This window comes from Colias eurytheme, chromosome 11, assembly GCF_061535395.1.
Source record: "Colias eurytheme isolate Ceu_HAF_F1 chromosome 11, ilColEury1 Martin Lab GWU primary, whole genome shotgun sequence".
NCBI classification, from domain to species: Eukaryota; Metazoa; Arthropoda; class Insecta; order Lepidoptera; family Pieridae; genus Colias; species Colias eurytheme.
The window spans coordinates 2,701,443-2,725,529 of record NC_142990.1 but is presented as its reverse complement, the minus strand read 5'-3'; the positions used below and the strand labels follow the sequence as shown (position 1 = coordinate 2,725,529).

The window sequence follows — 24,087 nt, the reverse complement described above, 5'->3', positions numbered from 1 at the left end:
AAGTTGGACGGGTTGCTTGTTATGGGTGTTCACATAGAGTTTTAAGAATTTATCTATTTGAAAAAAAATGTGTTTGGATTTTTACAAGTATTTTTTACGTATTCAGCCTATGCAAAACTATAACTTCCTTTGAGCTTAGTATACCAACAGTGGGACACCCTGTATAGCTAAGGCTATACGCGTATATAGATATATATATATATATATATATATATATATATATATATATATCGGATTAATAGTTACCTACACAAGTTCATACTCCGATGATTTAACAGACGATAAAATGATAATTAACATATCAATTCACAAGACATGTACAAATTAATGTTAATTCAATACATCATGCGTCCATTTTATGAACGTGACCGATTCATTTTCATGCCATTTTTCTATAGGTATGTAATTTTCTGCGATATATGGGAATTGCTTGTTGTTGTGAAGATCGTATGTTTTTTAAGAAATTCTTTGATAAATAGTTAATATTAGATCAATTGATGATGATAGCATTTGTGATTTGAACGCAATACAAAATTTAAATCTATACTATAAAGCTGACGAGTTCGTTTGTTTGCTTGAACGCGCTAAACTCGGGAACCACGGGTCTGATTTAAAAAATTATTTCATTATTAGATAGACCATCCGGCCGGTAACATATTATATTATTTCAATATTTATAAAGCTTATTAAATTAACATTTATTAGCATTATAACGAAATACGTGAGCTACATTGTTCAGGAAACGTTCTATTTACGTTAGCCAGTAATCATTATGTTTAACATGTTTTAGCTCAATAAACATTGATGTTTTTTTATTATTTAACATGTTTTATTCGTTTAGCGACATAAATTTTCCTAAAATGGTGTATCCGTTTATAAATAAAAAAACGTGTGCGTGTAATAGTGTACACATGTAAGAAGTGAAACTTCTTTATGGCCTTATTTTTCAAAAAATAATTTACATTAAATATAAAAAAAAAATTTATTTAATATTTTTTTTACATTAAATATAAAAAAAATTTCATAATTAAATGAGCATTACGAGTCGTGCACTTTTGGATAAAAAAAACTTATTGTAGTTTTCGTTTTTTATTAATTGCAATTAAACGACACTGAATTAATTAATCATTCGCATTCAGTGACCTACAATCGTCGATTAGAATATTAAAAAAAAAATTAACTCAAATGATGGATTTTTTCACAAGTTATAACTTGTTTTCAGGTTTCACACGTCATGACGGACAGGAAAATTTTTTGACCTATTTCGGTGTTTTTTTCCAATTCTATTGAAGTAAATCAATTTTTAAAAAGTATGGGATTAATCTCCATTAAATTATCTCGACAATAGTATGCAAAATATCTTGATTCCGTGAACTAACAAGGCTATAATAATAAGAATAGCTGCAAAAATGAGGCGAAAAAAATTTTTCGATCGTAAAGCACTCTCTGATGCTTCGCATCATGAGTCGTGCAAAAAACGTGTGCGTGTACTAGTATACACATGTAAGAAGTGAAACTTCTTTATGGTCTTATTTTTCAAAAAATAATTTACTATATGCAACTTTACAGAAATACGTCAATTACGCGTGATAGGGATAAAACAAGATGGCGCGTAACGGAAAAATGTCACGCGTAACGAAAAAATGTTACACTAAATTTTTTGTTTAGTTTTCCAACCCCGATAAAGAAGATTCACTTCAAAAACAAACTTGAAATTGCGGCTAAGCAGGCAGAAAATGTTATTTAAATACGCATCATATTTACCCACATACGGATACGCATATTAAAACCAAATAAAATTTAATCAAACATCATAGATATCGCACCTACATCAAAATTAAATGCTATGTAAATCTTAAATTTCCTTAAGTTTTTCCTTTCGTTATTACAAATATTATCTTTCCACATGACAATATCATAAAATGACAATATCAAGAATTAAACTTCTTCAAATAAGTATTACTACAATCTACGGCAGCGTTGTATAACATCACTCAATCTACCCATGCCCAAGATAAAAATGCAGGAAATTATCAAATTAGCAAAGAAAACAATATTATTATATGATTGCTGTTATCTTATATGGATGCGGATGTTATACGGCATTGCTAAAATTAAAATATAGCCTTGAACCCAACAGCTAACTTTCGTTCTATTTTTATAGTTTATTTTTTAATTTAGCTTTTAAACTATAATGAAAGTTAGGTTAGGTTAGGTTAGGTTAGACAGACAGTACCTATTACAAAAAGTTAAACAGAGTAGGTATATATTGTTAGACGTAACTTTTGATTTAATAATTTTGTGGATGAATAGTTGTCAATATAGTTATCACTTTAAATTCCTGTCCGAACATGTTTAGCTGTCGAATACTATAAAATGCCGCTTTCCTTTGAATCGTGGCGCGCTCGTACGAATCGTGGCTATAGGTTTTACGACGTTTGACCCAACTACCCTCACTTTGTTAATAGTCGTTCACTTGCTGTGATTTGTTATCAAATGTCTACATCAATTAGGCAGTTGTGTAGAATCGCAGTACATTCGTATTATATTCAACTAATATATAACCTAGCCTCGCGTGTAATTTCTAAAAATATAGACTATACAGTATATGTAAGAAACCATTGACGTCATTTCGTCCACTGTCCAAATGAGATGAACACTCGTAAAATAGTAATTATATCGGCGTTACTGTTTACATGGACGATCGGGTTTCACGCGGTGAAAACAACGAATATTTTTAGGAGCAGAGACAATGACAGTAAATGATATTCAAGGTTAATAGGTTCAATAATTCAAGGTTTTTGGATGTTTGCATATTTTAGGAATTAATTTCGATGATAATTGGTTCCATCAATTAAACTGCCGGGAAATTTTGGGGAACGAACACAAAAGCAAGAATTTTGAACCTTCTCGATATAGAAAACGTCGGCTAATAAATAAGAATATAAAAAACGATTGCATCTTATAAGTGTAGTAAAAGTAGTAGTGGTAAATGTTAAAAATATGTACTTAATGACGTTTCAAAAGTGCTTCTAGAAGAAGTCTAATTGAATAAATAAATGTTTGAGTTTGAGTTTTGAGTTTAAAATTACAACTATTATAGCCGCTTCTCGTAGCAAAACGCTACGAATTCAATTCATCGCAACATATAGATTGATTGGATGGTGATATTTTATACCTACTCTATTATAATTTATTTACGTTTATTTGTAGGTATATTCCAAAAATACTATGCGATCTAATCAAGAATAGGTTCGAGTCAGCGCCATATTGTGACGTCATAGTTGTCAAGTTAAACGAATTCGCTATGGCGATGTTGCAACGTATCCAGTACCATACATTTCACTATATACTTGGGTCTTGCTTGTTGTGACTTTCCCATTTAAATGGGAAAAAAGCGGCGCCACGCGAACTTATACAAATTAGTAACTTTTCCTTTCTAATACCTATGTAACTGACGTCTAAAACAAAAAAAAAAGGTGGAAGTTATTCTTCTATGTATGTATGCATGTAAGCCGCATGTATGTATTTTTCATCAGTTCTGTGTACCTTTCAGTCTGTCTGTATACATGTCAGTATGTCTATACAAGGTGTCCCACTATTGATATACTACTATCTACCTGTATGAGCACACCAGTAGACACGCCAACGGACGCCATCGCGCCGAGCATACCCCGCAGGTGAGGCTGCGACACCTCGCACGTGTACACACGGGCCGGTGCGCCCACCATGCCCGACCCGAAGCCCACTAGTAAACGACCTGGAAGAGAGTAGTAGTTTAGTTTGTTCTATGAATTAAAATGAAGATTAGTTTACTTATGGGCTATAGAGAGGGCCTTTTTTTATAGTGGGGAAATCTTCCAAAGATACCCACGGCCCCCGGGGAAGGAGCCGTGGGTTATGTCGGATTCTTACCGACTAAAACCCCACTGTGTTCCGTCGAGCCGCTTTAATGATGGGGCCGCGGGTATTGGTTAGATTTCTTCCGCGACCGCTATAGAGAGGGCCTGAAGTATATTGCACCAGGGTGAACCTTGGGCCTGAAGTATATTGTACCAGGGTGAACCTTCAGTTCACCCACGCGTCTGCGTTAAGATGTAGAAGCCCTTCTGGCTAACATCGAGAGACACCACATAAAAAAGCAGTCGCCCTGTGGTAGATTTTCCATTCCCAAAATGGACCAAAAACATGTCATGAATCGTAAACAGGTAACAGCGTGTTGCTTTTTGTGTTGAAGATTGAAAGAAACCTAATTTATTCATGTTCCTTCGATAACCAATTTTAAAGTTATTAATGTCAGACAGTAAGTCCACTAACTCGATAGCATACAATAGCAGATAAATTCCTTTCTTACTCTACTAAATGTTCATCTATATCAATACTAGCGGTCCGCCCCGGCTTCGCCCGTGGTACCTACATGTTTAAACTATCCTATCTCTCAAGTTGGATCGAACTGCACATGGTGTGCGAATTTTATTATAATCGGTTAAGTGGTTTAGGAGTCCATTGAGGACAAACATTGTGACACGAGATTTATATATATTAAGATATCTACTTAACTAATAGAAAAACGAAAAACACATACCAACATAAATCATAGGCACGTTAACCGCAAACGCAATGAGTATCCAGCCCAGTATGAGCGGTATCTCCGTGAAGATCAGCGTGCGCCTGCGCCCAATGTTGTCCATCAGGTACCCGCTGATTATACAGCCGATAGGAGTGCCCACGGAACTTAAACTTGCTGAAATAGATTAGGGATTTGAAACATCATATTATGTGGAGAAGTGGACCTAATAAAATTGTCGTCAAAAGTTTTGCCGGAAGTTTTGACCAAGCTTTTATTTTTAAAAAATCCTTATTCATAAATTTAGGACAGAGAATTTGTAAATATTTACACTATTGTCATTATAAAATAATAATCAGTGTTTGTAATGCAGGGACAAAGGCGTCGTTTGAAATTATCAAGCATAAAACATCCGGATAATTAATTAAATCTCAATGCATCAATTACAACAAAATTGTTATCCGACAAAATATACATTTCAATTATTTCATTAAAAGGAAAATAAAAACTTCATCAATAGATAAAAAAATCTGAAGAATATAAATTTACTTACCAATCCAACTAGCCTCATTTTCTGTGATATGTATAGTTGAATCTGGACTTTTCAGTTGAGGCAGAGCCGTCGCCGAGAATCCAAATACCATTCCAGTATTAATAGTACCAAAATTAGCTATTAAAGCTGCTACGATCTGCTTAAATGCCTTTCCTCTGTCTTCTTTCCCCGTTTTAGCCTTTTCAGGAACAGGTGTTTTCGCGACTGTCGGTTTGACGCCATTTTTAAGGAATGGTGTAGCATCACTTCTGGAATAGAGAATGCGGCATTAATAATGATTATTGTAAAAAAAGGTGACTTACTTTTACACATGAAATTATACCGGTATGATTACGATAAACGTCAACAGATAACTAACAACTACATAAATGTATACCTTATTCTAACACAAATGTTTGGAACCAATATTGATTCAATATATTCTAGAAATACTGCATCTATGATATCTTAAAATATATAGTAAGGTACGTCATAAATAAACAAAGTTTACTTCTGAAACAACAAATCCAAATACATATCTACTTCTACGTATGTAGGCATGTATAACAATTAACATCCCAGTAGGTAACTACATAAAAACATTCGAGTCAATTCTAAACAACAAAACAATTGACAAAACACATGACAATTGTCCAGTTTTAGATGAAACAATAAAAGCGCTTTATTATGGTAATTATCACTTAATCAAATAATTAATGTGGAAACAACGGGACATTGTGCCATAACAGAACTCGTAATAAATGAAGGTTATCAATTTGTGAGGTCAATTTCATCCCGCTTCGTACAATTTGCCGCAGGTCCGTAAAGTTCAAGCAAATGACTATAGTCTATACAGTATAAACTATTAAACAATTATCAGCTGTTCATTATAACAGTATATTATTTCCTATATTACGTACTTCAATTAAGTAAGTAATTTTTCATTCTATTAATTCAACGTTGACTTTCTTGAGCTACTAATATGCACCTGAAGGTGCCTGAAGGCTTTTATGGAAGCTTTTTTGGTATTTTTATTCATATGAAGAACGACGACGGTTCAAATACCTTTTATATCTAATCCCAAGTTAAGACGATACACAAAAAAAAATCCACTGCTTGGCGGGCGGAGTCTAATAGCTCGCTATCGCGAACGCGGGTGTGCGCGAAGTCATTCTTGCAAACTCGCCGCGCTGCCGCTGGCCGACTCGGGACAAACATGTGTGGAGTCGTCATACAGTTATAATATTGTTATACATTTATTCAATTGTTGATTTATTGGTTTTATTTTCTTGCTTATAAACAAATAATCTTCTTTCCAACAACTACTTAGACATTATTAATAATTATTATTATTTCGTAATGTTTACTTTATTACAAAATAATACAGGTTATAAATAATCTTTAAAATAACAAAAATATTGTTACTCTGAAAAAATGAAATGGTAATGAATAACGCGGACTACTGAATTGATTTAGATAGAATTTGATGCTGACGTAGATATTACATCATGCCCAGAAATGAAAGGTACTATTTCTGAAAGAAGTTATAAACCCTAATTCTTCTCAGTCAAAGTCAAGAGTGGAAGATATCACTAATACAGTAAAACTGATGCGAAACTTTGGATGTTAATTTGTATATTTTTTTGTTAGTTGTTACTTAATCACGTCAAGACTACATTATCAATTTTGATAAAATATAGCTAATTGCCTGGATTTACACATAGGATACTTTTTATCCGAACTGAACACTTCTGTGGGATAAAACAGGATTCACGATATAACCTAATTCCAAGCGGGCAAAGCCGCGGTCGGAATGATATTTTTTTAAATAGAAAAATTGTTTAAAAAAAAACACAAAATATATTGACGCATGTATTTATTTTTTGCACTCTATTATAATTGTAATTATTCATTACAAATAATCAAAATAAAATAGCCAGAACAAAGTTAGGCCCTGGTAGGGTAGGCAGGCAGGTACAGCAATGTGAGACGAACACTGGCTTATTTATACCAATAATAATGTATTATAAACATTAAATTAAGTTTACAACAAAAATACATAATATTAGCTAATGTGAAAACGAATCAACCAATCATCCCACAACAATGAAATGTGCACACAAATATTCATCCAAATCGGTTCATGTGATTAGGAGGAGTGACTGCAGCGCCATCTTCCGGGCCCAATTGTGTTTCCAGATCACCCAGGAACTCAATTTAATATACTTACACAAAATTTTTCGAAATTAAAACTCACATTACTATGTAAATATGAATATAAACCTGTTTTAGTACTAAGCAATTTCCCGCACAGGTGTAGTAAGTATAAATGAAATAAATATCAACATCAAATTCTTTATACAACATACTTATCTACCACCTACTAAGAAATGTAATTCTTGAAATTTTTTCGTATTTTTTTTAAATATAATACTACTCCAATGAGCTCCTGTTCCATATCACGTCCGCCATACTTCCACTAAGTTCACCATGATTTTTTATTTCTTTGCACTTTGTTGCTTTGTGCTAAAAATGGAATCATGCGATAAAACCAGTAGAACGTTGATAACATACATTTTTGACTGAATAAAGGTACTTACGAAGGAGTGGGTTCACATTGTGAACAATCAGTGGGTTTATTTTCCTTCTGGATTCCGGATTTCTGAAAAGATTATCTATGCTATAAATGAAAAAAATCTTACACATTCGTTATGTACTTAAAACAGGGGTACATATCAAACATTGTCTATAATACAATTATCATCAAATTTAAAATAAAACCAACTTCTTCATTAATTTGTTCCAATTGTAAGCATTCTTTTTTCTCCAACCTTTATGTTTCTTCTTCTTATTTTCTTTATTGTCCCCATTTGTCTCATTTTGTCTTATCGTGTTGTCACCCTTTTTTACGATTGCGCGAGCGACACAAGTTCCCCGTGTGACGGCCGTAGCGGGAATGACTCGTGCAGCGATCGGGGTAGGAAGGTACAGGGCGGCTCTCGCTATATTGGCTGGCCGCGCGCTAATTTCAAGTATTTCTTGTTTATTTCAAAACCATCGCATATTTCAAAATTCTAAATCGGTAGACGTATAGGTTGTATATTTTATAGTTAATATCCAAAAAGTCGTAACTTTACGTTTGTTATTTTGAAGATGCCAGAGATTATAAAAAAATAACAATGAGAACTTTGTATTTTTTTTTCTATCGAGAAAATATCATGGAATCATGTTTCTAAAACGGTAGACGTATTGTGTTACTATTGAACTTTCTTGTCAAGAATTTTCATCACGACAACTTTAATAATATAAAAATTACGAAGGTTTGAAAAGGGCCGTAAATGTTAGAAAAATTAATTCATCACCTTAAGAGAGTCGAGAAAACAACTAATACTTATATGCAATTATTATGCAAGTAAAACAACATGCAATTACGTTACTCATACGTCATATGGATCGTATTATTATATCCACTCAAGTGCGGGACGCAATTTTGCAAAAATCGGGTTATGTGCGGAACCGGCTCCCGGTGCCGCCGCAAATGGGGTTTTTGGCGGTCCAATATTTTTTTAAAGTCGATTATCTCAGATTCCTTTATCAATAGCACATTTGCAAGTATATATATATATATTGATAGATAATGAAATATACTCTATGCCTTGTCAAAACATGGTAATATTTAAATAAAACAACTTGTAAGTCAAAGCAAATGTACCCTTGTAATTTTTGTTACATTTTGTCTGCTAATAAAAAATTAAAACAGCTGTTCAGTGAGATTTTAATATTTATTGATCCTTTGTTACACTCTTCTTACGAGAAAATAAAAACATCATACCCTCCCATACATTTTTTTTACACATTCCTTGTTTATTTTTTTGTACAAAAAACTACCTACTCAATGTGTCATGAAAAGTGGGCCACTTAAATCATGTGGTTATGTTGTTATCTTGATTTATAGCTAGCCTGTTCTTTCCTTAACATGTCATATAAGTTAGAAAGAGGAAGGTTATTAGACCGTTTTATAAAGCGAACGCAAAACCCACGACTGTTGATCGACCGGGAGCCGGTCGCAACGCACAAGCCCCTGAATGTGGATCGACCGGCTCCCGGTCGTCCCGCACTTGAGTGGATATACGCCATTCCTTCTGCAGGCTTAGCATAAGACAATTATCCCACATTATGACATTAGTGTCATATCAAAAGAAATCAAACAATATATTGATAGATAAATGCAACTAGCAATAAAACGGGCTCATTATGATAATAATGTTATTAATAGTGTTATCAGTACAGTCGTTGACACATAGTTGATATTGTATCGTGGCCTTCCGTGGCACGTGATGTTTATATCTCTATACAATTTACATAGATTCACCTTTTACATATTATATCATTGTTCAATTGTTATTGATTACATTTAGTAAATAGTAATAATTAAATACAAACATACGTATCATGTTTTGCGATCATGTATGGAACGTACAAATAGTGTGTTAATTGAAAGTTGAAACAATCATTATCTATTTATTACAACATTTGTTAATAAGCCTGAACTACAAAAGCTTACGATGAAGATGTTTATTCACCTCTAATTGCTACAAAATCGTTTTGAAATGCTTTGTGCCTATTAACGTCAGGGGGGTTGGAAAATAGTCTGCGGACGCGGTTCTACCGAATACCCGCGGCCCCATCAATAAAGCGGCACGGCGGAACACAGTGGAGTTTAGTCGGTAGGACCCTGCACTCAGAAGGGTGAGTCCGACATAACCCAGGGCTCTTCCCCCGAGTGCCCTGGGTATGCCTAAATGCATTCTCCACTATATAAAAAAGGGGGGTTGGAAAATATATTATTGTTTAAATAATCGTAGGGAATTGCAATCTTCCTGAGAGAGGTAAAGAATTAGATAAATTCACGAATATATAAATTGAAAAACTTTTAGAAGAGCTTTACCAAAAATTTATGAAAAATCTACTAGGTATGTAAATTATTACCTTGTTAAATATTATAATCTGCAATAAAGATGAAAAAAATCTATTATCTTATTTACTAAAATTTTATACTCTTAGTTAAATAAGGTGTGAGTAATACTTTATAGTACCACATGACATGCTTAAAATTTGTTTATCCTAATTCAAACATCGTTCAAATTAACTAATAACCTCAAATTAAGGTCAACCTGTTTGAATTAATAAGTATTTATTTATCTCAATTATTGTGTTTACTCTGTTCCTACTGTATTACATAGATATGGGACATTTGCGACCTAAATATAGTTTAAAAAACTATTGAAACACGTTGAATATTAAATTATTTTATGATCACCGATCCTTGATAAGTATACAAAGTTGTAATTAAATCTGTCTGTTTAATGTGACTCAAAATCGACATACATGTGACGCTAATAATAGTTCAGGATTCATCGCCTATTTTTGCACTTGATTACTATCAAGCTAATTTTCCGTGAGTAGCTTTATCTTGATGAGACGCCCAATAATTTCCTGTACGAAACTCGAAGGCGAAGGATCCTGGACTATAAAAGCGTTGTAAAAATTGGGAATTACTTAGGTATTACTTAAACTTTTAACCCGATGATCAAGAAAAACCGAAATTCATTATTTTTTCTGAGCTTAATAAGCTTTTAAGTTTTACCTCTTTCTTTCCAATTGCCTGCGAAAAAAAAAATACTTATAGGAAAAAATAGGGCCAAAGGCCAATAGGAAAAAATAGGGCCAAAGGCCAAAGAACACAGTTATCAAATAAAGTAAGGCTATGAAAGAAGAAAAAATACGAATATATTACCTACTATTAATTCGTTGATAATTAACAAAACGATTTTATTCCACGCACCCCTATTCTTAGTCACATGATAATTTCGAGGTAAATGTTAATCATGAGCTTATTAAATGTTGTTTTTATTCATACTCATGACTTTTATCAATGCTACATAGTAGGAGAGTAACTAATCGTTTTTGTTACTATTTACCGCAAAACTAGGTATATGAACGATCGGGACTTTTTTTTCCTATCTTTAAATTTCATACTCTTATTATCTTATTTCATACTTTAAATTTCATACTCTTATTCTTTTGCGATAACTGTAATAAGTTTCTATTAAGCTATGGGATATAAAAGTAAACAATTTTAAGTATACCTACGCATCTAATAATTCCTACTACGTACATTCCTACAAGCATACCTACATTCTATAACAAATTTCCTATCATTGAAAACCATTTCAAAACATTATTGGTAGTTAGTCGTTTAAAAAATTATGCAATATTTGTCATTCACAGACTACTTTAGATCAAACAAAGGAAGCGCACAGGGAATCGGCGGTCATTATCAATTGCTCTAATTAGCCGAACGTAAACCGTAAGTATAACAATTATGTTACTACGTCATATGCGTGTGTTTTGAATCTTTCAACGATTTTAGGAATTGCGATAAAGTTCAAGGAAAAGAGATATTTTAATTATTAATTATATATTATTGTTCCAATTAAGTTAGGTAATAAATTTTTATGGTTATCTGATTTCTATCTTATTATGTTATGTTTGTTAGTTAGACGATAATGATCTATAAATACTTGTAGAATCTGAAAATATTACATGTTTACAAAATTGTCACAATTTTAATATATTTCGGAAATACATACAAATATTGGTCGTTAATCGTTATATCAACCCAAGATAAGATAATACCTAATACTTGTAAGATTGATTAGCATCAATAAGATCGTAATTAAACTACCGAAAATAAAATTTCCGATAGATGCAAAACAAAAGTACCTATGCATTTATAATCCACTCCACAAAACTACTAATATCCCAAGTTTGTTGACTAAATAAAAGGAGAATTCAAAATATAAATAAATTCCATAAATCCTACCTGAGTTTACAATCTGTTTTACAACAATCACCATTACAATACATTATGTGAAACTACCCTCATTTTACATTGTACAAAACTTACACAGAACCATAATTTGGAACCTCTTGTTTTGAAGTACTTGGTGTGGACCAGCACCTAGTGGACATGAAATACGAAATAACCTATTTATATTATAAAAAATCACTTTTTGTAAACAAAAAATTTTCAATATAAATAATAGTTAAAATTAAACAAGTTAACATAAACAACATTTCAAAATCTCAGTTACATGACACGTTTAATAAACAAATAGTATATTTTACTCATTTTTCATATAAATAAAAGGTCAAATTAATATTTTAATAACTTTTAACTAATAAACAACTCACAACGCGTCGGTAGAACGCATAGTACCGGCGGAAACTAGACTGTCATTCCATAGATGTGACTGATAAGTGATTTATAATAATCGGACAAGCTTCTATCGATTAAGTCAATATTAGTTACTGATATGCATACTGAGTGTTATGAAAGGCTTCAATAAAGATTAGGCAGTAAGTACGTACCTACTGATATTTTGAGACTTTTCTGTATTACATATTTTTATGCAGTTTGCACCCGCTTTAAACATATATTATATTTAGTGCTCCCTCCGTATATCGCGATAACACGAATTAGGTGTCATCGCGATATCCTACAGATAGATTTGTGGAATATTTTTTTTTTCGATTGTAAAATTAATAACTAATTTGTCGTGGCATTCATTTCATTGGAATTCATTCATTCATTCATTGGAACATTACTAAGAAGAATTAGAGCTCGGAAAGGTTTTGATAGGTATAAAGTACCTATTATATTATTTTTGTAAGAAAATTTTATTATTAGAAAAACCTCAATAATATTGTTAATGGAAAATATTCACTATCAAGGCATGATAATGCCATTTACGATAGTTTCATACTTGAACAAGGTTTCATACCTACTGTATGTGTTTGTACTTTGTAGTTTTATGTGTCTACAAAAACAATCAAATTACGATAACCTCTCATATTTTTATAAGCATGCGGTAGTAAGATTAAGACCTACCACATAATTTCGCATAAGTAAACAATCTTTTGTAACATTATACATACAATAATGATCTACATATATGTATTAATTATATTTAAACAATGTCAACAAGATTTAAAATACCACCTATATGAATTATTTTATATCATTTCTAGTTATGTATTATGTTCCTACACGCAAAAAATGTTTTAATTAAGTACAAGTTTCTCTTGTAATAGAACAGTCCTTTACATTTATTGAAGTGAAACTTCTTTATCGGGGTTGGAAAAAAATTTAGTGTAACATTTTTTCGTTACGCGTGACATTTTTCCGTTACGCGCCATCTTTTTCTTATCCCTACTACGCGTGATTCGACGTATTTCTGTAAAGTTGCATATTATAGTAAATTATTTTTTGAAAAATAAGGTCATAAAGAAGTTTCACTTCTTACGTGTGTACACTAGTACACGCACACATTTTTTCACATTCCTTTAGTATTGTATGCATTCAATTTTAGATAATGATTTAATTTCTAGAACTTTCCGCTAGTAGACTAATTAGACATGTCTAGATCCTTGAACTAAACCTAAATATCCCAGATCAAAATGCGTTGCATCACTTCATTACTATTAGAATATTTGTTGTATGATAAATGATAATAGATAACAGTGTCAACAATGCTAGATTACTAATTGAAGGGTTTCTACTTGTGAATAGATTTCTTTAAAACTACGATAAATATTCAAGTGTATTTTTTTTAATAAGTCAAAATGTTAAGTGTTAAGTATATAGATGTGTAGATAGATACAAACAACAAAACGGTACAAAATATCACACTAGTATTTAATTTTTTTTATACACCGCTTAATATTTAACAAACAGTCAGAGAACCGGTATATAAATGAATATTAAAATAATTTATTGATTTGCTATTAGAAACTGATAAAAGAGGTTTATTTCTCATATAAAATAAGGTCTAGATACGTTCAATTCGAGCCAGTATGCTAAAATGCTAATCGTATTTTTTATATTCAAAACATTAGTATGGATTTCGGACACCAATCGATAAATTTGATGTAATTTAAATAAATTTGATGACCTACTTGTAGAATATTCATAAACGGTAATTACGACTTAACTCTTAAATAGATCTGCTTTTAAGGACTGACTATGCTTCAAATATTAGTTTACCTACGTTTTGTTTACCAGTCTACTCTCAAAAGGGAAGTTTGCAACATTTTTCATTGCTGCTCCGCTACTGTTAAGGCTGGTTCACACTTTGATTAGTGTGAGTGCAGGTGATTAGTGCGAGTGCAGGTGTGTAGTGCGAGTAGTGTCCAATTGACTGCGAGTGCAGGTGATTAGTGCGAGTGCAGGTGTGTAGTGCGAGTAGTGTCCAATTGACTGCGAGTGAAGGTGATTAGTGCGAGTGCAGGCACGCTGCGAGTGAGGGGGAAGGGAGGGCGCGCGGGACGTGGCTACTCGCAGTCCACTCGCAAAAAAATAGAACACGCTTCTATTCACTTTACTACACAGCCTACTAAACACTCGCACTAAACAGTCGCTGTCCACACGTAGTACTACTCATCACCTGCACTCGCACTAATCAAAGTGTGAACCAGCCATTAGTCGTAGCGGGTTTATTAATGTTTTGATATCCAATAAATAATCAGTCGTTAAACATTATTACTAGGGATGTAACGATACATGATTTTGCCGATACGATACCGATACCGATATTTGTAGTAATGTATCGGCGATACCGATACCGATACCGATATCGATGGCTTGGTAGAAAAATAAATAGTGAATTATGCATAAAAAGTTACCAACATTTAACAGAGACAACTGTTAATCGTATTCTTTTAAATAAAAATGCCAAATCAAAAAACAACAATACCATTTATTTTAGTACTAGCGGTCCGCCCCGGCTTCGCCCGTGGTACATATTTACGTTTTCTCTACATAAGAACCATCCTCGTACTTCAAGGAATATAATAGAAAAGAATTATCGAAATCGGTTCAGCCGTTCACACGTGATGCCGTGACAACGCGAAACGGGTGCAGACCCGCCGCCTTTTTATAGCTCCCGCCGCGAAGCGCGTCGAACGCGGCAACTGATACACAAAAATAATCCTTATGGCATGATTCTGTATTCACGCGCGATGACTTATAGCGTATTTCATGTATAACTTTGGTGTTTCTACACCGATTTACATGATTCTTTTACTATAACCTGCCCAGGAGTATGAAGAATAATTGTGCCAAATTTGGTTAAAATCCGTCGTGTAGTTTTTGTTTCTATAACGAATATACAGACAGACAGACAGACAGACAGACAGACAAAAATTTTACTGATTGCATTTTTGGCATCAGTAGCGATCCCTTATCACCCCTTCATAGTTTTTTTTTTAATATATTTCATGTACAGAATTGGCCTCTCTACAGATTTATTATAAGTATAGATTATTATTTTACGAAGTCAGTTAAACTTTAAGTAATACACATACAATCAGTACCTAATAAAAGTTTACTATTGGTAGAGTTTTTTCAGAAAACAAAGTGCGCACGCGCGGGCGGCCTCCCGCATCGTTCATTGGGCGCGGGTTTTTGAATTATTTGATATCAAAAAAATTGGTTGTTTGTAAAGTAGGTTTACGATCGAGATGTTTACGTGATAACATAATGCAGTGGCAGCGCTCGAGATGAAACGGGAGATCGGTCCGTCTCTCTCTCGTTATACCTGCGATCGCGCTCGTGAGGTTTTGGTGTGACACAAGTTTATGAACATGTCACCCGACTAAAACGATTTTAAAAACGTTATCACGTTAAAAATTAAAAATATTCAAAATTATTTATATCTTTCCTTTACATAAACAAATTTGTGATTGGAGCACTCCTAGTAAGCAAATAAAATGCTTGTGTCAGTAGGTTCCGCTCTTCCTTAACACTATTACAGAAACAGAAATAAAACAATATGAATGAATACAATGCAAAAACATAAAAGAAAAGAAAGAATTTAATAAAAAAATATCGGTATCGGCTGATTTATTATCGGCGATACCGATATATCGGCTTGCCGATATATCGGCCGATATATCGGTATCGGTATCGATATCGTTACATCCCTAATTATTACATTATTTTACGTAATATTAGAATAATCTCATCTCGAATGCATCTGGTCACTGCTTAGTGTCGCATTACGATATTACATAAAACTCAATATTATAAAGTGTTTACGTTTCTATGCATTGTCTTCATAATAAATGAAAAAATCATTTCTACAAAAAGTCACCTAAGCTTTAAGCTAATTATATTTTTTTAAGAACCAATATGTACCAATGTAATGTAGACATACTAGGTCTGTGTCTAAAACGAATATTCCGGATCGTCTATGGAATATCTTTATCTATACATATAATAAATCTGTAGAAGGGTCAATTCTGTACATTGAAAATATTGAAGAAATAAATAGCAGGGGGTGTTACTGGATCGATACCAAACCCAAACATGTGATTAAAAAAATTTTTGTCTGTCTGTCTGTCTGTCTGTCTGTCTGTCTGTCTGTATGTATGTGAAGACATCACGTGAAAACTACCGGTTCGATTTCGATGAAACTTGGTATAATTATACCTTATTATCCTGGGCGTAAAATAGGATACTTTTTATCCTGGAAAAATACGTAGAAAAAAATTAGTCTTAATTTTTCAGTTTTATCCATAGACGTTGTTCTGTAGAACCGCGAACACACGTTGCGTATTATTATAGGCCTAGCCGTATTTGGGTCCAATAGATATTTATAAGATGTCATTGTCAGAGTTACTCAAAATGGAGAAATAAACCATCCACGCGAAGACCGACATCCGCGCGGACGGAGTCGCGGGCGGAAGCTAGTTTGAAATAAAAATTGTACCGTATTGGCTGATATTGTAGGAAAATAGAAATAGATACCTCTCCATTAATAACTAACATATAGTCCAGATAACTAGAAAAACTATACAGATAAAAATATTCCAATTATTTAAAAGAGACCAAAATCCTTTAGAATCCTTATCTCAGGAACATATTCTAAATAATTTACCTCGGTAAAAAAATAATATTATATCCCCATTCAAATTACCATCTTTTTACCGGCGCCGTCCTATCTGGTCCTGTCCTGTTGTTAAAAAAATATTTGTTTACCGGCTGTTCGAACTGTAGGTACATTATCAGTTTCGTCACTATACGTAACGATTTTTATGCAAAAAGAAACAATCAATTGTATGTATAAGTATACCTATTTATACGTAATTTCAAGATATAAAGTGAAAACAAATACCACTTTATCCCGAACACTCGAACATATCATTTCTTCTAGACGTGTTACTTTGATGAAAAAGATAAGATAAGGTACTTTAGCCAAGAGCATACTGATATATAATAATTAACTGTATAAAAATCTTCACTCATTTTAACATGGCATACAAATTCGCAATTATCTGACGACGAGTACGACCAACAGGATTACCGCAAAACGGCTTCTTAATCGCTCACTTTGGAGCGGTAAGCCATTTCTAACATATCTAATATCTATATATGACGTATTAGAAAGCATAAAACAAATTATTATATTTCTCTAAATGTGAAAATATTTAATATATAGTATGTGTATATGTCGCCATTATCTGTTTGAATCTGCTATTTGATTGCATGACTAGCGTGTTCATTGAATGACGACATTTAATTGAATGACTAAGAACAAATCGTCAGATTGTTAAATGTAACGTTCAACGACTTGACTGAACGTCATTTAGCAAAGTCGCTGGTTTGGCTATGGGGGTGGGTATCTTTGACTGATTACATGGATAGAACAGGAAAAGTTTCTTGCTTTATAAAAGAGAGGCAAGACGCGAGAAAATACCACAAGTAAGTAATCTGTATAATAACAATAGTGTGCATAAATCCTAAGTGTCATACACAAAGTGCATGATATTATGTGAACATTATCAATGATTATAATAAGATTGCCATCAAACAGCTGTTATCGAAAAACTGTTGCTATCTCCATTATAGTGTCATAAATAAGATTACAATAATCTGCTTGTCATATTATATTGTAATGGAGATAGCTGCAAGTATGGATCATAAAATTTAACAAACTTTTACCTGTAAGATAAGATGGAAACAGTTTTATTTGATCTAGACACTTATAAAGATGAAAGGTGTTATTTTAGCAGTTCCGGGTGTTTCTTTGTATCAAAATTTACCTCTTTGTATGTAGCTAAGTTCTTATCTAAAAATAAATTCCTCAAAACAAACTTTTCCTGTCCTGCTAAAGTCTTATTCACATATTTTAAGAAATTATAATAGTTCTTTGTCAAGCAAACATTTCGAAGGTCACATTTAAAAATAACGTATTTCATTGACAATTCATGATGACTGAATTGGTATTTCTTATTTCAGAGTTTGGCAAGACATCCAACGAAAATGGAGTGGACTTTGACCGATAATTATATCTTGGCTTCGCTTCCACGCCTTCCTTTTATAAACTGATGAATAACATTCACAGATTTACGTCAACTTTTCTAATTAGCACTACCAAAAAGACAATGGAAAATGCTATTTTAAAATGGGTTAAATGTGCATGCTAAGTACAAATTATTCGAAAAACGTATTTGTACCAAAGAAAAACATTGTGTCACGCAAAACTACTGAAATATCTAATATCAAACGCGATCCTGCGTTACGTAATTCCCCGCAAAAAGATATTCCCTACAATTTGATTACGAAATAGTTACCACGTAAACACAGGCGTCATTTCTGAAACATCACCGTTTCTTAGAAAATCGCATCACAAACGCATATCTTGAACCTTCCAGATTGCAATGCCGATACACGGAATACAATAAAACAATATATATAAAGTAAACAAATAAACACAAACAAGAGATAAACGCTCGCTTGACAGTACGTTGACCGCACGTTATCGTCGCGTGATACCGAAGTACGTTGGAAGCCCGCCAAAAACCTTAACCTTGCAACTGCATTAATGGTCACTTGCTCTATATGCACTTTCTTAGTACTACTACAGATAATATAATAGTATAGGTACGCACTACGACATGACATGTGGACGAAACAATTGGGTTTGTAAATAACACGAACCTCTTTACAGAATGGAAAAGAAGCATGACAAATCAAACATTTGACTTTATCGTTACCTACATTATTTTAATGAAACGTAAATACGTGATTGAAATATAATTTATATTTCCTTTTAAAATAATTTATGGCTTTGCCTCCATATAAAAAAAAATATAAGTTTATTCGACTTTAACAAGTTATGATGAACGGTTTCGTAGGATACTAACAAACAGATCACTCTACTGTGCAACCCAGTAAAAGAGCTCGTCAAAAAATATTACAATAATCGGAAAAATCTATTCAAACTTGAAAGCAATGCCTATAGGTACGTATATAATCGAAAACTAAATAATTAAAGCTTGTAGTATTTATTATGTTTTGTAGATATAATTGTATATCCATACTTTTAATATTATAAATGCGAAAGTAACTCTGTCTGTCTGTCTGTTACTCAATCACGCCTTAACTACTGAACCAATTTGCATGAAATTTGGTATGGAGATATTTAGATACCTGAGAAAGGACATAGGGTAGGTTTTATCCCGGAAATCCTACGGGAACGGGTTTTTCTTTGAAAACGCGGGCGAAGCCGCGGGCGGAAAGCTAGTAATTAATATAATTAAGAAGGTGCCATTAAGTACAAGTAATTAAAACTTCAAGAGACCCGTCCTTTAATAAATAATAATTCCATAATGTTATTAACTCACATTCTTATATTTATTAAAACAATTTTAATACAATAATAACATAACATGTAGGGAATGCAATCCCGATCCCGCGGGATCCCGATCTCGCGAGATCTCGTGTAATTTTTCGGGATCAATCCCGACGCATCATATGACGAGATCCCGTTCGAGATTGACGGGATTGGGAAAAATATAATCACACGATTATATCGTAAAGAACCAAACCAAGCAGATATTAATACGGCAGTACTAATCGAAGATTACTTGCCTCTTTCAATGATTGCAGAAGATTTGTATTTACGTGCTGCACACACTATGTAATAAATCGCTTCAAGAGGAATTAGAAGAAACTCTGCGAGCTTCTAAAAGTCCTTTTGCACGTATATCCACGTCCACGAGCTTAGACAAATTAGAATCTACCATTAAAAAAGAAATGGATTTGTTTGAGTGTGGAGGAACAAGGGGGCGATTTTTGCAGTTTGCATATAATTGCTTCGCTACGCTGTTGCCAACCAGCGTTGAGTCGGAAAGGGCATTCTCAGCAGCGGAGTACATTGCAACGGACATTAGATGCCGTTTAGCAGATGAAACTATTAATACTCTTTGTTTTTTAAGGAGTCATTTTCAAAATCACTCTTTTTCCTAATTCCCTTGAAATAAGCTTATTGTTTTGATTACCTAATTTACCTACGTTAATTTCCTTACAACCTGATTATTAATTAGTTGGTAAGATTAAAGAATAAAGGTTTTTATTTTCTTTCGAGTAATATGTTATTTTAGTTAACCTCACTATCACAAACAAGCAGTTATTAGCTTTTTCAGTCATCTGAATTCAACTTTTTTTTTAAATTAGACGGGATCCCGAAAATTCCGGGATCCCGCGGGATTGATATTTCTAATCCCGCGGGATCCCGAATTTGCAATATCGAGTCGGGATTGCATTCCCTAATAACATGACAGCTAGACTGCAGCGAAGACGCCAAGTACGGTACTTCATATTTATATACGACTAAACATTGACTATAATAATAAATAAATAAAGCATAATAAATAAATAACATCATGAATATTCAAGAGGCTAATCGAAAATAAACTATCCAGTTAATTTGCAATACCAATACTTAAACTTGTTAACACGAATTAACTACAAATTCAACTATGTACCTATGTAAGTGCCATATCACACTAGCGGATTGCGAGCGGTTTCAAAGCGGAGCGGGTGCGCAACGAATACGTTGCGGTTGCGCAGCGAATTCGTTGCGGACGCGTGGCAGATGCGCAACGTTTACGTCGCAGTCATGTACACTCATTAACAAAATGGAATCCGTGCTGGTTGTTACTTATAACTTGTGATAGTATATTAATTATGAGATCATTATTTTTTACGAGTTTCATAACATGTTAATGTTTAGGGTATTGTTTTATCTATTAAATCTTGGTCGAAATGCAATCAGATAACTTAATTGCTCATTAAGAAAGTTCATTAGTGAAATAAATGTTAAAGCTCCTTAACTAAAACAGGGCTATCTTATTATTAGATAAATAGCAGTGAATAGAAAATTTTATCAAGCAACCAGCAACTCACTATCACTTTGCTCATAATTAGGTTCACAAAATCTCTTTATAACATACGTTGCTATGGGAGAGATTATACTGGTCAGTCGTTACATACTTTTGGAATGTATGGTACATTCTAAAAGTCCTAGTAATTCAATTTTATAGCACCTTTTTTTAACAACTCCAGTTGTTATTACATCTTTAGTTAACTGTTAAGTAAGTGCATTTCCACAGTACGGTTAAAAAATTGAGTGCTACAGAAACGATGGAAATATTGAATGGAAGTTAGGCAAGGCGGAAGGGCTGGCTTTTGTGCGAGAGTATACAAAATGACGCGTCCGCAACGAATTCGCTGCGCAACCGCGGCGTGTTCGTTGCGCGCCCGCAACGTATTCGTTGCGCACCCGCTCCGCTTTGAAACCGCTCGCAATCCGCTAGTGTGATATGGCACTAAGTAGTTAAGAAATTCAAGTAGACAAGATTTATTATTATATTTTATGTTTTAAATAAACGCATGTTTCTTTTTTAATAGGTATTCTAAAAAAATGCAATCACCTTATTTTCTACCTATCACGAATGTGTATAATATTTTATGAATTTTTTATCTTTACGACAATAAATATATTATGTACCATATAAAATGTACCTATTTATTGGCCATATTACTTAACTTATTAAAATGTATCCTAAAAGTATTTGTTATTGCACAATTTTCAGACAGTTTTCCAAATGATTCTGATGCAATTCACACTTCATTCATAGAAACTTCGAAATGGTTCACACATTTAGGACAATCCAGTCCCCACGACTATAGTTACATCAAAAAACATTAAACATTTATTGACTTGATACATTTTGAGAATTAAATTTACAAACTCTACTATTAAAAAGTATAGAAGCTTTTTTTTGTACCAATAACTTTTTTATAAATTGCAATTGCACCAAAAATCAAAATGCGACCTCAATAAAGTAAAATTAGCAAATAATAAAGGAGTGTTTCTCTTTAAGCTTACAAAATATACGTAAAAACCAATGTACTAGCTTTTTAACGGTGTATTATGTATACCGGATTTTAGTCACTTCAAACCTAGACATAGAATGCATAGCCTACATTCCACTTTACAAGACTTTGGAATAAAATGCGTTATCTCGATTTGTACCCGCGGTAAATAATTTTCGTACTTACAAAAAAATTATTTATTATTACTTTATTGCACGTACCTACTTAGTTTAAACTAAGTACAATTGGCGGTCTTATCGCTAAGAGCGATTTCTTCCAGGCAACCGTTGGTAGAATAGAGGAATAAATAAATAAACAAATTCTTAGTTGGCCCTGGCTATTAGTAACATTCATACTTTAAGTTATAAATTATTGTTTATTTCTAACGTCCAGGTAACAAATTACACACTGAAGACTAATGCAATATATTATTTAAATACGTAAATAAATAATATTATGTCCCTTTCAATGCCACCATTTCGTAATTTATATCTAAGTTTTAAATTTTAACAAATACTTAGTCAATAAAAAACTCTCATTACGAAACACGCTGTTTCTCATTCTTTACTTTTCTTTAACTACATAAATATAATAAGCATTAATATACCGCACACAATTGTGGCTTATGTCTATTTGCTGCCATTATCAAATAATTTGTATGCAAGTTACTTTACTATGGGCGTACTCTTGATAACATTGCTAGTATTTTCTTCGCGTAAGTATTTTAATTTTATTTAAGTTTAACTCATAGTATTTTATATTGGTAACTTAGAAGTAAATTAAGACCAACTTAATTCGTATCTTCGATCGTAAAATTGAAATTTCTTCCATTTCCATGGAGAAGTAGAGTCCTTTCAGAGATTTTTATTTTAAAAATTGTCTTGTAACTTAACATAAGTCCTTATTTCTATTAACCTAACTAAAAAAAGGACATTTTGCTTTTACTTAGTTGTTAACTTATGATCCCATAAATTTATAATATTTTACAAGCAATAAAGTTTTTAATTATAACGACGTGGACGTAATCTATAATAGCACCTTATTTATACTAATCGAATTATATTTACAACTTACTTTTCGTCTGCCATTGTATTATATTAATTACACTATTTTAAATTAATGTCCACCAAATATCACAGATAATTTAGCAACGTAAAGCTGAACATCACATAATTTCCATCGACCGATATACCACTTCTATAAAAAGTTGACCGAAATATCGTGAAAATAGACGCACGGTTTTACACGCACGTATACTTCCCGCGGCTCCTACATATGTACTGGCATTATATACCAGTTTTCTCGCATATATGGATGTTTTTATGAGTAAACGTTTGCACAAAAGCGCGGCAAAAATATATCGACAACATACATAATATTTTTAATCTGTATCCAATCGCGACGTCTGCAGCCCGCGCCTCACACGGCGCTAACGTTTGTGAAAAAGTTGTCTTTCCATTTTTGAATTTTGAATTCAAATTAAAAACAAAAAAAAATATATTCATTTTAAGTAAGTAGATGAGATAGTAGGTGTTTACTATTTAGTCGCATATGGAAAAGTAAATAAAAAAAATATCGAAATATTATTTACCTATGCTTTCCTTAAAATTATCAGATATCAATTTTTACATTTTATCTGTGATGTGTATCGCAATCATCCAATTTATTTACCGTTTAAAAGGTTAATTATGATTATTTTTA

At 32.8% G+C, this 24,087-nt stretch overlaps 1 protein-coding gene across 2 annotated transcripts in view; it reads right to left on the bottom strand.

The window, feature by feature from the left end:
* LOC149904396 (trehalose transporter 1-like protein) overlaps positions 1-23,658 on the bottom strand; it is a 36,466-nt gene extending 12,808 nt beyond the window's left edge. Inside the window, exons 1-5 of one of the 2 annotated variants that reach the window (XM_090107360.1) lie at positions 12,357-12,390; positions 12,070-12,123; positions 5,121-5,368; positions 4,586-4,744; positions 3,621-3,760 (exon numbers count right to left, since the gene is read on the bottom strand). In XM_090107360.1, the coding sequence (XP_089963486.1) occupies positions 3,621-3,760; positions 4,586-4,744; positions 5,121-5,368; positions 12,070-12,123; positions 12,357-12,376 (621 nt within the window). In that variant the 5' untranslated portion in view covers positions 12,377-12,390. Of the gene's footprint in view, positions 1-3,620; positions 3,761-4,585; positions 4,745-5,120; positions 5,369-12,069; positions 12,124-12,356; positions 12,391-23,460 lie in introns of those variants that run through there. The other variant, XM_090107361.1, reaches the window with a different exon arrangement.
* Between the last annotated feature and the right edge of the window lie 429 nt (positions 23,659-24,087).